Raw genomic sequence first — 12,100 nt, 5'->3', positions numbered from 1 at the left:
GAGATAACTGATGATGTAAGGGAAAAAGTAAGTTAAAGAAATCCAAGTTTGGAGAATCTACAGCTATGGTTTCTTGCCCAAAGTCTCCATCTGTCTCCATCTGAGCCAGTCATTCTGTTCTCCTTTATTAGCTCATGGAAGAAAACAGGCMTTTTGGTAGTGATTCATTGGACATTTTATCAGATGAATCATTCCCCAACTTGATATTTAGCTTGTTTGAAGCAGTCACGTTTTCTTTAGGGGGATATATTTATGATGGAATTTCTGCTGCAAAATTTTGAGGAGGTTTTTTGAGGGGGAATCTCAGAAGAGAGAGGATTTYTTGCTTGTTTTCCAGTCCCTCTCTTTCAAAGGCAGGATGTGCTCACTCTGCACCAGCACAGTCCTTTTGGACAGAAAACTTTGTGTTTTCTAAAGAAAACATACGTTTTTTACACCAAAGAAAGGGCATAAGTAAGGCTGCAGGCACAGAGCTCTATTTTGGGATCCCGTGGACAGATGATTTTGCCTTCTAATGTAAATCATCCSTTGACTAACGATGAGTTAACTCTTAGAAATGATACTGTAAGATGCAGGATTAAATGTCATCCATTTCAGCAGCAAAAAATAGTCATCTTGACCCTGTTCCTCCCTGCTCCTCTCCCTGGTTCCCTCCAAGAAGGTCCTGCTCCGTGGTAACATCAAATGGGTTTTACCAAAGACGCGAGTTCTCGCTCACTCCCTCGTGGTCATTGCTGGTGTCAGAGAGAAAGGAGAGGATTAATTGTGGTTACCAACRATACCAAAACCTTAAATGGGAGGAATGTTTTGGGAACATTCCCCACACCGGCACGAGCTGCCGGGTTTCGGGATTTGCAGCTATTTCTCTCTCATCCCTCCCCAAAATAGAAGAAACCCAAGAAAGCTTTGCTTAATAAAGGTAAATCCTTAAGTGCGGACACAGGCCTGTATTTATATTCCACTTTGGTGGAATATTGGTATTCCACTTTGGGAGCGCAGAAGAAATGACAATTTTTTCTTCCCCTTGGTGGGGTTTTGGAGTCGCCTTCGCGCTGTGGAGTTTCGCGGGGGCTGAAGCGGCTCCGCGGGCGGCCCGGCCTTTCCCATGGCCGCGTCGCGGGGCCCTGTCACCCCCGGTGACACCCCTGGTGCCACGGCCTTGCTTTTCATGCCCAAGTGCTTGGGAACAATCGCACGCACAGGCCGCGGGGAGGAACAGCCGGCGCTTGCACCGTCCTGCCGAAAGCAGCGACAAGAGCAAGCGCTGCAGCATYGCGCTCGCCTTGGTGCGGGGGAGCTGAAGTTGCCGCGGAGTTTCCCCCTTTTTCTTTACAAAATGTACCGCTTTTTCGCATTTTCTGGCTTTTCCTCCCTATTTGTGGGTGTTGCCACTGTCTTTTTCCCATGCAAAATGTCTCGGCTGTTTTTCCACCTGCGTGACGGGGGCTCTGCAGAAAAGAGACTTTGCTGGGAAATGTCTTTGCACCGTTTGCGTGTGGCACAGGCAGGGGGAGAATTATCCATGGAGATGGCTGGAAATCTGCATTCTCCTTCCCTCCCTTTCCCTTAGTTATTGCTTAGGGTTGCTCTTAGAAGAGCTAATAGAGTTGCTTAAATCTGCCCTCAGGAATCGCTTCTTCTTGGACGCAATTATGCTGCCCTCAGGGAAGAAGAGTAAAGATAAAAACATTTTTCATGTTGCGTTTACTTGGAAGACACCCAGCAAATCTGAATTGTGAATTAGACTCCGTTCAAAAAAGAAAAGCAATATTAGCTCAGAAGAAAAAATATTAATCACAATATTACTCCGCGATACAGTTGATTTCTCCTCCTTATTTCAGCTGCTTAAGAATAGATTCAGTCTTACTTGTTGGGCTTGGCCTTTTTGGCGTTAGTATCAGCACTTTTGCTTGGGCTTTGATAAATGCTGCCTAAGAGGTGACGTTTGCTCTTCTCTAACTGCCTGCATCTGATTTCCAGGCAGGAGCATCCCGAGGGAAGCAGGACCCACAGCTGGCAGGCTTCGTAATTGCATGGACTGAGCTCGGGACAAAGGGAAATGCTGATTTCCCAGCCAGGCTCCGTAGACAGGTTGAGCTGCACATGCACCAGGGCAGGGCTCCTCAAGGTCGTCCTCTTTTCCTTTTTATTCAGCGCTTTCAGCGGAAGGTGACTTGCAAAAACAGAGCAGAGCTTGCTATTTTTGAGCTCTCAATTTCATTTAATTTAATGGTTTTTTTCTCCTTAATCCAGCCTGCTTTCTATGTGCAGCTGCCTTTAATTCTGCTTATTTAGGAAGCTCTTTTTTTTATGCAATGTCCATTTTTGCTGCTATTAGAAGTGTCAGCTAAAAGGCACCGTGTCCTGTGGTAATACTGGGTATTTGTGCCCTTCTTCCTATGCTCACTTGATTTTCCCAAATACCTTTATTTTCAACAAAATTGTTAAACATTAGTCCTGGGAGGAGGCTTACATTGAAATGTCATCGCTCCCAGGCCTAAGGAGCTCTGACAGTGATGCTGCTCACAATGTGTTTTCTCCTGAAAGCTTCATCTTTTCCAGGAAATTATAATTCCAATCACCATATCCGTAATACCAGAGGGYGTAATGTGGGCAACGGGCTCCCGCTGTGAGTGTTTGGAGAGATTTGCTTAATGGTGGAATGTAAAGCAGCTCAGAGCACAGGCTGGAAACGTGTAGAGACACAAAGGGAGAAGGGGAGAAGCTGTTGGGTCCCCTTTTCAGTCAAACGATCTGGCTCTAGGCTGGGGATCTTAAGTGAAGGCTGTGCTTAAAAACAATAGACTGAGCTGGTGATGGAGCAGACTTCGATACAGAATCCCAGGATGGCTGAGGTTGGAAGGGACCCCCAGGGCTCCCCCAGCGCAGCCCCTGCTCCAGCAGGGACACCCAGAGCACGGGGCACCCGGGCGCATCCCGGCGCGCTGGCAGATCTGCAGAGCAGGAGCCTCCGCAGCCTCCCTGGGCAGCCTGGGCCAGGGCTCGGGCACCCTCCCACCAAACAAGTTCTTCCTCACGGCCACATGGAGCTGCCTGCGCTGCAACCTGCACCCACTGCCCCTTGGCCTGCCCCTGGCCACCACCCACCAGAGCTTGCACCTTCCTCCCTCCATCCTCCCCTCGGCTCCTTGGACACACTCACCAGCTCCCCTCTCASCCTCCTCTTCTCCAGGCTCAGCAGGCCCCGCTCGCTCGGGCTCTCCTCACACGAGAGCTGCTCCAGGCCCTTCCTCAGCCCTGGTGCTCTGCGCTGGCCCCTCTCCAGCAGCTCCACGGCCCCCTTGTCCTGGGGAGCCCAGAGCTGCCCCCAACGCTCCAGCTTTGGCCTCCGCAGAGCTGAGCAGAGGGGCAGGATCCCCTCCCTGCCCTGCTGCCAACGGCCTCCGGATGCAGCCAGGAGCCCACTGGCCTCCTTGGCCACCAGGGCCCTGCTGCCCCACGGGTGACTTGGTGTCCCCAGGACTCCCAGGTCCCTCTCTGTGGAGCTGCTTTCCAGCAGGTCACCCCTGATCTGTGCTGGTGCCTGGGGTTATTCCTGCCCAGGGGCAGGACCCTGCACTTGTCCTTGTGGAACCTCATGAGGTTCCTCTCTGCCAACTCTCCAGCCTGTCCAGGTCCCTCTGGATAGCAGCGCAGCCTTTTGGAGCGTCGGCCACTCCACCCAGCTTGGGATCTTCCACAAACTTGCTCACAGTCCCTCTGTGCCCTCATCCAGGTCATTGATGAACAGGTTGAACAGCACCGGCCCAGCACTGACCCCTGGGGACACCGCTGGCCACAGGCCTCCAACTGGACTCAGCCCCATCTCTCACCACCCTCTGGGCTCTGCCATCCAGCCCGTTCTCAACCCACCTCCCTGTGCAAAGGGCCYGGTTAAGCTGCCAGGCTGGTCCAGATTTCTCTCAACAAGTTGGGTCTCTGCCTTGATCTTGGTGAAAGTCCCCTTAGCTTAGACATGGCTGGGCTGTAAGCACGAGGTCTGCAAACATCTGCTYCATTTTTCAAGTCAGCTTTTGTTTCTGTATTTTTTATGGGCATTTTTGAGATTTTGGCCTAGGAAAAGTTTCAAGCAGAAGGATAGAATGAAGAATGAAACTCTTCATGCTGCCTTATTTGCACGTTCACCTTCAAACCAGCAAGCGGTCGCACGTCATCTGGTTCTTACGACTGCCTTCCAGCAGTCTCATTGGGTGATGATCACAAATTCAGATGCATTATTTGCACAAATACAGTATCACATCCAACATGTTCCTTTACTTTTTTCTTTTGCTATATTKTGCGGCTGCTTCCACTGAGTTTGGTCAAAAAAGAAAAGCCAAACAATCARTGCAAAGCAATGAGGGGCTGCCCGAAATCCGGTTCTGTTAGAGCAACGAGTATGTGTTTAATGCTGCAAACACCGTGTTGGGGGGACACGGTTGCTCTCTGRGAAACCCTTGAGGACATAAAGGCCACGGGAGGAGAAGAGCCAGCCAGATAACACGGTGGTCGTGAGCAAATGTGAGCTGGGAATTAGAGCCCTTGAAGAGGCGCAGAGGGGACCTGGATCGCTCCAGGACGGGACCGCGTGGCTCTGGGATCATTGCAGGCTGCAGTGGTGGAAAACTGGACTAAAAATGACCTGCATGGGAAGYGTCTCCTTCACATAGTGGGAGGGCAGTAAGTGGGCTGATAAACTAGGAGATTTTGCCAGCCCAGCACTGTGTGCATGCAGGATAGACCATGTTGCATTTCCCGAAGCAGCTACTACAGCTTCGAAGATTTTTATCCAAATATATCGTCAGCAGCAGCGCCGGCTGAAATCAGGTTGTTTGACACATGAGGTTTCCCTTTTCCCCGATGCTCAATTCCCAACCAAGTGCCAGTAGCTGAAGTTAAAAGCCTGAATTTTCCCAGCAGGGATCGTGCGGCCTCCCCAGGCGTGGGACAGACGTGCGCGGCGCTCCGGGCCGCAGTGACCTCTCCGTGTCCCCGGTTTGACGGATTTGCCGATAATTCAGGCTGGCGTCTCTGCATCTCGGAGCACGTGAGCGTGTCCAGCCAGTGTTGCCCACAGCCCCCTGAGCAGGGATGTTGGTGACCCAGGGTAGCCCCTGTCACCCTGAGCTCCTGACGCAGAAGCACTTGCTGAGATGAACCCAATTTTAACGTGTGTTTTTTCCTTATTTTTTGAGCGTTGGGATCTACATGGGAGAAATTGTAGCAGATGTAGGTTGTTTGTTTGGGTTTTTTCCTTCGTTTTCGTTATGCCTCTGGATGGCTCTTGCCTTGACCTGAAGTCTTCCGCCAACCTCTTAACCCGCACGTTGTTCCCAGATCTGTAAAGGAAGGAGTTGATGGTTCTGGAGACCTTTTTGTGTCCAGTGGCTACAGTTCACCCCAAAAGGGGTAGAAATGAGAGGGACTGAAATGAGGAATGTGGCCAGGATTGGAAGCTGCCCTTTGTATTCCAGAGGCAGTACAAGGGCTTCCTTAGCAATTTCTCTGCGCTAAATTGCACCACAATTTCTATGAGCTAAAATGTGCTGAGAAAAAAGGCCAGAAGGCAGATGCTTATGGTGCTAATTACGAGCCATGGGTGTTGACACTTAGGAAATTGGTTGCTTGGGTTGGATGGTGTCTTCCATGCTGGGATAAAGCCAGGAACTGCAAGAGCTCCCTGGGGCTTTGTGGTGGGAATCTGAGGAGCTCGGGGTTAAGTTGCCCTCCATGACCAGGATGCTCCCAAGGATGCTGCTCCCCGTGTGTTTTTAGCCGCTTCAATCTAATTTCTGAAATTTTCTTTTTGAAAAAATGCATGTTCTGAGTGCGGTGCCCCCAGAGAGATGGACGCTCGGCACTTGGGCTGCGCTTTGCTGCTGAATAAGAGTTCCTCTACAACAGCCTGTAGCCAGCTAAGGGGGTAATTGCACAAGCTCCTAGAATGTATTTTATTTATTTATTTATAAAACAAATATGTTTGTTTGTTTTTGACTTGGCTTAGGTTCCAAGCTTTCTGTTCCCAGTCTAGCTCTGGGACAGCCCAATGACTTCTCTCCCTACGCAGCGACTCTCTCTATAATTATCAACCAACTCTGCAGCATAGCGAGGAGCACCTTTTATCCTAATTATGCAAACAACTTAATTGTCCTCCTGCACCGACAGTGATGGAAATGGTTGTGAAAGCGAGAGCGTGGGTTCCCATCCCCGCTTTGCGCGGCGCCGGGGAAGGGGCCAGGTGCTTCCTTGTGCTCCCACTTCACGCCGCCGGCGAGCTCATTAATTTGCCATTCCAGCTGCTTGAGAGGGAAGAGGCCGCGGGTCCCTGTCACCAAAAAGCAGCTGTGATTGATAGTTCGGGGGCAGGAGGGGGGAGATAGTCCGGAATTCGTTACGCGCGCGTCCGCGGCGAGCAGCGCCTACAAAAGAGCCTTGTTCCTCCCTGGAGGAATGCAGGAATTGATGGTTTAACCTCCTTTCTCTGCGGACACCTGCTCGGCCGCGCGGCGCGGGAACAATGCGCTCAGTGTGCGGCCTTTGTGCGCGGCCGCGGCGGACGGGCGGCCAGCGAGCCCTGCCCCGCGCCGGCCACCGCTGCCGCCTCGCGCCGAGGTGCCCGCAGGAGGGGTGCGCAGAGCCCCGCTAACTGCCCGTCTCACAGAGYCYCAGGATGGCTGAGGTTGGAAGGGACCCCCAGGGCTCCCCCAGCGCAGCCCCTGCTCCAGCAGGGACACCCAGAGCRCGGGGCACCCGGGCGCATCCCGGCGCGCTGGCAGATCTGCAGAGCAGGAGCCTCCGCAGCCTCCCTGGGCAGCCTGGGCCAGGGCTCGGGCACCCTCCCACCAAACAAGTTCTTCCTCACGGCCACATGGAGCTGCCTGCGCTGCAACCTGCACCCACTGCCCCTTGGCCTGCCCCTGGCCACCACCCACCAGAGCTTGCMCCTTCCTCCCTCCATCCTCCCCTCGGCTCCTTGGACACACTCACCAGCTCCCCTCTCAGCCTTCTCTTCTCCACGCTCAGCAGGCCCCGCTCGCTCGGGCTCTCCTCACTCCTCAGGACTCGTGCAGACCTTGGCTTTGCAATGGGAAGAGCTCAGACATTCCCCAGCGCGGGAGCCGCGGCTGGCGGGACACCTGAGTGTGGGTCCCCAGCAAACCCCGGGAGCTGTTTGAGCCCTGCTGGTCTGCGCTCAGTTGTCTAMAGGGAGACACAATTGGGCTCAGAGACCTCTCCGCTATTTTCATTTCTTATTGCAGCGTTTGCTCCGTGTAGTTTTATGGTGCTCAGCACAAGTGAGCAGCTGCAAAGTGCTGCGTAGAGAAGTAGCTTAAAATACACAGCAGAGTCTTAATGATTTTGCTCTTTCCCCTTTTAAAATTGCCCCAAATGTTTAGCTTTCTGGGCTTATTTTTTAATGAACTTTCACATTTGTGATACAGTGTCAAATGATGCCAAGTTTACCCGTTTTCAGAGACAGCCACATTTTCATTCGCAGCTTCTCGCTGGAGASAGACCTACTCCTGCAGTGCCATTTTTAAAAGAAATCTCATGGCTGTTCTTGCCATGTCTCCATTTCCAAGCTGTGCTTAAACGTTATCCCAATTGACAGGACTTACTCCAGACCTCAGTATTCAGGGAATTGTGGTACTGTCGTAGATGAAAGCGGATAAATTAACAGATGTTCTTGGAAAAACATTTGTGTTGGCGGAAAGCGGCACGGGAAGTTGGGTTAATTCAGGTGAAATTAAAATTTCACGTCTCAAATACATCCAAGCGCGACCGACTCTGGAATATGTCGCTGTTGGAAATTGTGCTTTTTCCTCTCCTATAATATCCAAGCAGGACAGGAAAAGGGAAAATCTCCCGGATCTTCCCGGCGCGGACGCGAGGCCGGAGCCGAGTGCAGGGGCTGGTGCTGGCCAGGACCTTCCAGCGCCTCACGCTGGGCACGGCAGAGCTGCCAACCCCTGGCGAGTGGATGTGGAGCCTTCGCATGTGAATTCCCACTATTTGCAGTTTTATACTCCTGGGAGAGTAGCTCCAAGTTGGGCTTTCCTTGCRTTAATTATTACTAATATTTTTATTAGTAATGCCATGCAGTTCACAAGTAAACGTCATTTAGAGCCGTCGGTCACTGCAGTTCTAACAGKAGTGATTCTGCTGTGTCAAATGGATCGTTTTGTGCAGACTTTCTCCCCAGAAAAGTGTGCAGTGATGTTTCATAGCGAGCTWTGCCAGAGCACAGTGTGGTTTTCCTTTCACCTGAAGGCATTTTTTTGCATTTCTTCACTTTTCTTTTCACCTGGGCTCGTTTTTAACACCCTTGACCACCTTGTTTCTTGGTGCTGTCTGGGAGGTGTGTGGGGATCACCTGCCCCTTTGGTCTTGGATCTTCTCCTCCATGGATCGCRCGTAAACAGGATCCTGGAGGCGACAACCTCGGCACAACACAACTCGACCAACCTCCGTGTGCTGTCATCTCGCACTGCTGCCCTTGCAGCCTTCTGGCTTCTTCCCTGCCCTTCCCAGCGTCGCACCTGGATTTATGTAGGTTAATTCTGGCAAAGAAATGAGGCTGTGCGAGTCGCAGCCCAGAAATTACTTTGTGATTATTCAGGGCCTAAACAAAAGGGCAGAAATCCCAACAGAGGCCGAGACCTCCCGGCAGCCGGACCTTTTGTTTCCTCCGGCCCGTCGCGCTCTCGAGAGCTGCGAGACAAAGGGAGCCTGTTGGGGCTGAGGTGGGAACAGTGGTTTTAAATGAGCTAATAAGAGCAGTAGGGAGCCACCATGGGGTTGCGTGATGTTGTTCAGCTTTGTCTCTCTTTCCCCTCTCCAGGTCACCCAGACGAGCCGCCCGGATTTGATTCTCTTCCTCATGAAGTATCTGATGGCTCTGGTCGTCGGGATCCCCTCCGTGTTCTGGGTTGGCAGCAAGAAGACCTGTTTTGAGTGGGCCAGCTTCTTCCACGGCCGCCGGAAAAAGGAGTGAGTATCCATAGGCATCTGCCCGTTAGTTGGACACTGGCAATAAACTTGGCTTCCCTCACGGAGCGGGGAGTTGTTCAKCTTTGGAGGAACAGGGAGGCAGAGGCAGGAGCAGCTTCCCTGGAAATGTGCTTTCCCAAGTGGAGCAAGGGAGGGAAGGATGCCCGCAGCTCCTGCAAAGCCCCGAGAGGCTGTCACGTATTTACCRCAGTTACTTGCACTTTCTGCTTGCAAGTGGCTGTGTTTATCCCTTGAAGAATTTGGGTTCTGTTGATTACTACCAATTTGCGGCCGTTTGCTGGAAGGTGGGACTGGGAGCGCTCACTGGCAAAGCTGCCTCTCTAGCCAACCTAGTTGGGTCTTTTCATGGAAATTAAACACAACTTTTTTAGCCCCGATTGCAGCTAAAAGCACCTCTGGTGCTTTAATCTTTCCCATATAGGCTGTGCATTTGTATCAAAGCACAGCTGGATGAAGTGGCGGTGGGAGTGACGTCTGGCTTAAGGTTGGAGCTTCGTTTAGGCTAACACAATGCTAGAAATGCAGAGGAAAAAGTTTCCAATTGTGTAACAATTATGGATAACTGCTTCCAGAAGCAAAAATGCTGTCCCGTGAGCTGCTCTTTCTAAACCAACCCACAAATACAGCCAGTGTTCAAGTAGCTGCTTCGCCTCATCTTCCCTAAGCCAAAGCCAGCGGCCTTYGGCAGAGCCGCAGCAAACGGATCTGTGCTCGGGAGAAACCCCAGCAACATCCCCCCTCCCAATTAACACAGTGATTAATACGATTTTAGCAACACGTATGGGCACTTCAGTAGGAGTCACCCAGGGCTGATGTGATAGTTTGGGGGCAGGAGACAAGGAGACAAGGGGGGCAGAGGAAGCTGCTTCGCTGCAGAGCTGCCTGTAATAGTTGAGCGCTCCGCATGCAAGATCCGGGGCGCTCGGAGGGTTGTTCCGGGGGGCCCTTCGTGCTCGTCCGCCGGGACCACGTTTTGTGTTGACCGTTGGCGTCTCCTGCCTCGCCAGAGCTGTCAACGAGAGCCGGCAGGTGCTGCAGGAGCCGGATTTCGCGCAGTCGCTGCTGCGGGACCCCAACACGCCCATCCTGCGCAAGTCGCGGGGCACGTCCACGCAGGGCACGTCCACGCACGCCTCCTCCACGCAGCTCGCCGTCATGGACGAGCAGCGCAGCAAGGCGGGCAGCGTGCACAGCAAAGTGAGCAGCTACCACGGCAGCCTGCACCGCTCGCGCGACGGCCGGTGCGTTCCGCTCTCTTCCCGCATCCTGCGCGCGAGCCGGGGGGGACGTCGGCGCGTTGGCACCTTCCTTTTTTAATATCTTTGTCTGTTTACAAGCGGATTTCGGTAAACAGGCACAGCCCTACTGAGGTAAACAATAAGAAAAGGTGCCTGCTCTAACTTGGGGGGTAATTAAGGGTTTATCATCAGGTATTTGCTCGCCTAATTAGTGACAGCGTGTGCAGAGCTGGGGTAAGAGCCACATAAAGGGGTGACACCATTTGCCTGAGGCCACCTGGGCTAAACGGATGAGCAGCTTTTCTCCTAAAAGCAGAGGGGTGGTGTGTGCACCGAGATGCATTTGCATTCTTTGATGGTAATAATAATGATGATGATGATGATGATGGTGGTGTCTTTGTGCCGCTCAGCTACACGCCGTGCAGCTACCGCGGCGCGGAGGAGAGGCTCCCGCACGGCAGCATGTCCCGCCTCACCGATCACTCCCGCCACAGCAGCTGCCACCGCCTCAACGAGCAGTCGCGGCCCGGCAGCAGCCGCGAGCTGAGCACCAACCCGCTGGGCCACGGCCCGCACGGCGCCGCCAGCATGAACCGCGTCATCGAGGAGGACGGCACGAGCGCCTGAGCCGCCGCCGCCGCGCCCAGAACGCCRCTCGCCTCCTGGGGACCTTGCAGGAGGCCATTATTTATTTGGTAACTGCTGCTCTCCTGCCAAACGCTGAGTTTCTGCTCCTTGGCTGAGGGAAACGTTTCCCTCCTTCCAAGGTGTCTGCGTGGGGGCAAGAGATGCCCTTGGGAGTGGCCCAAGGAGGCGGGAGGAGACTCYGCGGAGGAGGGAATTCTGCCTGGTCTCCGTGTGTCTCCGAGACCACGACCCGGTGCCGGCCCGCGGGAAGCGCAGCAGGCGGGCGGCCCGTTGAGCGCTGCCGAAGCCGCCGGCATCTCCAACCCCTTACACTGGAAAGGCACCAAGGCCCGAGCCCTTGGTGGGAGGAGGAGGAGGCTCCGCTGCTGCTCCGTCCGTGCTCTGCTGCGGGGTAGGGTGGGAAGGGGGGACACGGCGAGGCAGGGAGGGCCGTTTTTGTATAACCTGCCCTTGCTTTTTTTACAGAATGCTATTTAAATTTTCTACTTGTTTACAGTTTGTGTAGGGAGGGACGGACAGTTCTCTAGATAATGTCCAGCCACTTATTTTTAGATCCGTGTACAGAAGCTGAGATTGCCTGTTCCTGGTCTGTTTAAAAAAAAAAAAAAAAAAAAGAAAAAGAGAAAAACGGAATTTGTCACCCAAACGGCCGCGTGCAGCCTCTTCCTTACAAATGGAATGAATCCTCTTCAGCCCCTGGGCCAATGTGGGATTTAACTGGAGCCATCCCATCTTCCTTGCAAAATTACAGTGAGGGCTCCCTTTCCATGGAGCACACAGGGAGCGGGCCGTTAGAAAAGGGTGGAAAAAAATCCCACCTGGAGCTCTTTATGTCCTTTTTTTTTTTTTTTTTTTCCATGCCCAGCTGAAGGTTCAGAGGGGAGAAGTCTCCGTGCTCAGTTTGGGGTAACTTGTGTGTAAATAACCTAGGGCGTGTGGAGCCGTTGCTGCYGCTGCGGGAGGCAGCACCCGCCGTGGAGGTTCATTCACTGCACSGAGATTCCGACCACATTTAAAGCTACCTCAGTAATTCCTCCAGATCATTGCTGGGAAAGGCTCTTTTTTCCCCCCTGTCCTTCCGTAATTCCCTGTGGTGTCTTTTCTTTCAACTGCAGTGACGGTTCCACTTGCTAAGAGTCGGGGAGGAGACTGATGCAGGTGTTAAAGGTCCCTCATTTGGCATTTGTCAGTCCGCGAGGTTG

At 52.9% G+C, this 12,100-nt stretch overlaps 1 protein-coding gene across 1 annotated transcript in view; it reads left to right on the top strand.

Moving 5' to 3' along the window:
- Nucleotides 1–11,216, top strand: part of FZD3 (frizzled class receptor 3) — a 38,565-nt gene extending 27,349 nt beyond the window's left edge. The window contains exons 5-7 of the mRNA XM_026041294.1: nt 8,843–8,991; nt 10,020–10,253; nt 10,661–11,216. Of these exons, the coding sequence (XP_025897079.1) occupies nt 8,843–8,991; nt 10,020–10,253; nt 10,661–10,877 (600 nt within the window). The 3' untranslated portion in view covers nt 10,878–11,216. The remainder of the gene's footprint in view (nt 1–8,842; nt 8,992–10,019; nt 10,254–10,660) is intronic.
- Nucleotides 11,217–12,100: the final 884 nt, after the last annotated feature.

Source organism: Nothoprocta perdicaria, unplaced genomic scaffold (assembly GCF_003342845.1).
Source record: "Nothoprocta perdicaria isolate Ctin4 unplaced genomic scaffold, notPer1 scaffold_101, whole genome shotgun sequence".
Lineage (NCBI taxonomy): Eukaryota > Metazoa > Chordata > Aves > Tinamiformes > Tinamidae > Nothoprocta > Nothoprocta perdicaria.
The sequence above is the reverse complement of the archived record's forward strand: the minus strand, read 5'-3'. Positions and strand labels throughout refer to the sequence as shown.